Source organism: Limulus polyphemus, unplaced genomic scaffold, assembly GCF_000517525.1.
Source record: "Limulus polyphemus unplaced genomic scaffold, Limulus_polyphemus-2.1.2 Scaffold334, whole genome shotgun sequence".
Taxonomy (NCBI): Eukaryota; Metazoa; Arthropoda; class Merostomata; order Xiphosura; family Limulidae; genus Limulus; species Limulus polyphemus.
In genome coordinates, this window is record NW_013665944.1 from 684,057 (window position 1) to 686,514 (window position 2,458).

A 2,458-nucleotide genomic window follows, 5' to 3' on the forward strand; every position below is an offset into this window, starting at 1 on the left:
GACTATTCTTCTCCTGAAGAAGAATAGTTAACGATTCAAAAGTGCTCAAGTTTTGGGTCTTATTTTAAGTCATATACAAGTGTCAGTATTTGTCTGTTTTTGGAGAACTGGATCTGAAATTCTAAATTATATTGTTTGTAAGAATTAGGTCACTTGACTAAAATAATTTTGGTCTGAAAACTGGGTTTAAACCAAGCAGTTTTGGCAACTTAGGCTTAATAATTATTGAAAAAAAAAATCTTTACTATTGGAGAGGAGCATTTAAAGTTAGTGATTGAATAATAAGTTCATATTTATATTTTGAAACACAAAACATAGAAGCTGTATGTGTGTGTGCTTTACTTTACTGCATTTTAAAGGGTTGGTGGTGATTGTGCTTCCAATTTAAAATGATTTCTTCAGACTACTGCAAGTGGATGAAGCTACTTTTTGGCATTCAGAAAATGTATCACATCTCACCATCTAAAACTTCTTTACGAGTATTTTTATGGAAATTTTGTTTTCTGGAAAAATAGGTTTTAAGAATATCTAAACATGATCTGGATGTGCTAGTCATAGTAGAAACTACATTAATAAAGCAGTGATATACATTTCACCAATATTAGAAACAAATTCTATATTAATAACTTTCATTTAGAGCGGACTACCTGCTTATTGTGAAAATAAAACTTAATGCTATATTGATAATGACTATAGCTAATTAAGTATATTTCTCTGATATTCTTATATAATATTAGAATGCATTTTTCACCAGTTGATATTTGTGATAATTAGAACCCAAACAACATGGTTATATTTCTTCTGACTGGAATTCACGTATTGTAGTTCTATTTTACCACTGTTTCATCTTATTATAAGTGCCAGACTTAAAAGATGAGGCAACATTCGGACTGAAACTTTCACCTGAAAAATAGTAGAAGAATACTGTTCCCTCGTATAATGAGCACATCATATTGGAGCCCAAAAATTTTGGAAAAGGTGCACACTATACATGGGTATTTATGGTAATTAATTACGAGGTTAATTTTACAGTTACTACAATTATATCTGTTTCATTTATTTATACCTTTGCCTGGCTCTGTAGTTTTTATTACAAGTAATTGGAACAAGGGTTGTGTCTTTTTTAACTATTCACTGATCTGCCTCCAAGATGTATCAAAACCTGCCTGTTCATAAATAAAATAAGTTACATTCTGCATTACCACAGTTTTAGACCCCTCTAAATACAGGTCAAATAAAAAATAATTACCGCATGGTGATGTAATCAAAAATATTCTCTGTAATTTTCCTTCTTTCAAAATTATATTCTGATGAACATGTATTAATTTAGATAAAGCATAACTACAAAATATTTTCTGAGTAATACCCCTCAATGATTAAAGAAAAAATAAGAATTATCTTTCGAAAAACAAATTTCAGGGGGTTTAATTCTCTGCTTGACAATATTTGTAAACTAGCTTTTCTACTTCCTATGCATGTATTAGAAAGTGCACTACCTGACTTTTTTTAATTGAGAAGTTAGTATTTATAAAATAGTAAAGAAGTAAACTCAACATCATTTTTATGTCATTTGACCACTCAAAAATGTCTTGAATTTCTGCAAGTACACGTATTCATTCATTAATGTAGAACTTATATATATAAGTTGTTATCCTGGTCATCCAATAAAGGTGAATTGGTATTAGGAAGCTATATTCTATTCATATGTTGAGCTATTTTTTACTCAGACAAATACACAGCAGACTGTTATTAGGAGATTTTTTCTACTAATACCTTTTCTGATTTTTTGTAACACCTATTTATAGCATAGGTTTTGAAAGTTGATTTAAACAAGAGTAAGATTAGTATGGCTTTAGCAGTCTTTTTGTTGTTGTTTAAGACTCACAACATAGGGGAATTAATATGTAGAATTAAACACAAACTTTTCTCTACATTAAAATACTTTTATTTGTGAGCTTTCGGCCCTCTTACTTGAGCCTTCATCAGTCAACAATGTTATTTGTAAGTGGAGTAATCCCAATGTAAGTAAAGTTGTACAAATTTTAATGTGAGACCAATGTCCAAAGAAACCGAGCATACAGGTTTTGGTACCTACCTGGTTAATCACTGCAAAGCTACTTCTTGGACATCATTAGAATTACTAACTAATATTAAGTAATCCCTTTTTTTTATTTTACAGTGTGGAGAGAAAATATTGTATATTGTACTTCAATGACAAAAGTAAAAGCAAGGAGTTTTAAGTATAAGTATTGTTTATATCATACTAAAGACAATCCACCTACCAGAAAAAAATATTTTGAATCCGTAATTTAAAAAATATTGGTATTACTAGGGCTACTCCAGAAATGATATCACTGGTCAAGCGGAATTCATGTGGAAAGGCTTTAGATATTGCTCGTACAGCACGAGACATTCTTGGAGGAAATGGAATTTCTGATGAATACCATGTCATTAGACA

At 30.2% G+C, this 2,458-nt stretch overlaps 1 protein-coding gene across 1 annotated transcript in view; it reads left to right on the forward strand.

The window, feature by feature from the left end:
• LOC106457462 (glutaryl-CoA dehydrogenase, mitochondrial-like) overlaps positions 1-2,458 on the forward strand; it is a 24,326-nt gene that overhangs the window by 17,142 nt on the left and 4,726 nt on the right. Inside the window, exon 10 of the mRNA XM_013916883.2 lies at positions 2,333-2,447. Coding sequence (XP_013772337.1) covers positions 2,333-2,447 — 115 coding nt within the window. The remainder of the gene's footprint in view (positions 1-2,332; positions 2,448-2,458) is intronic.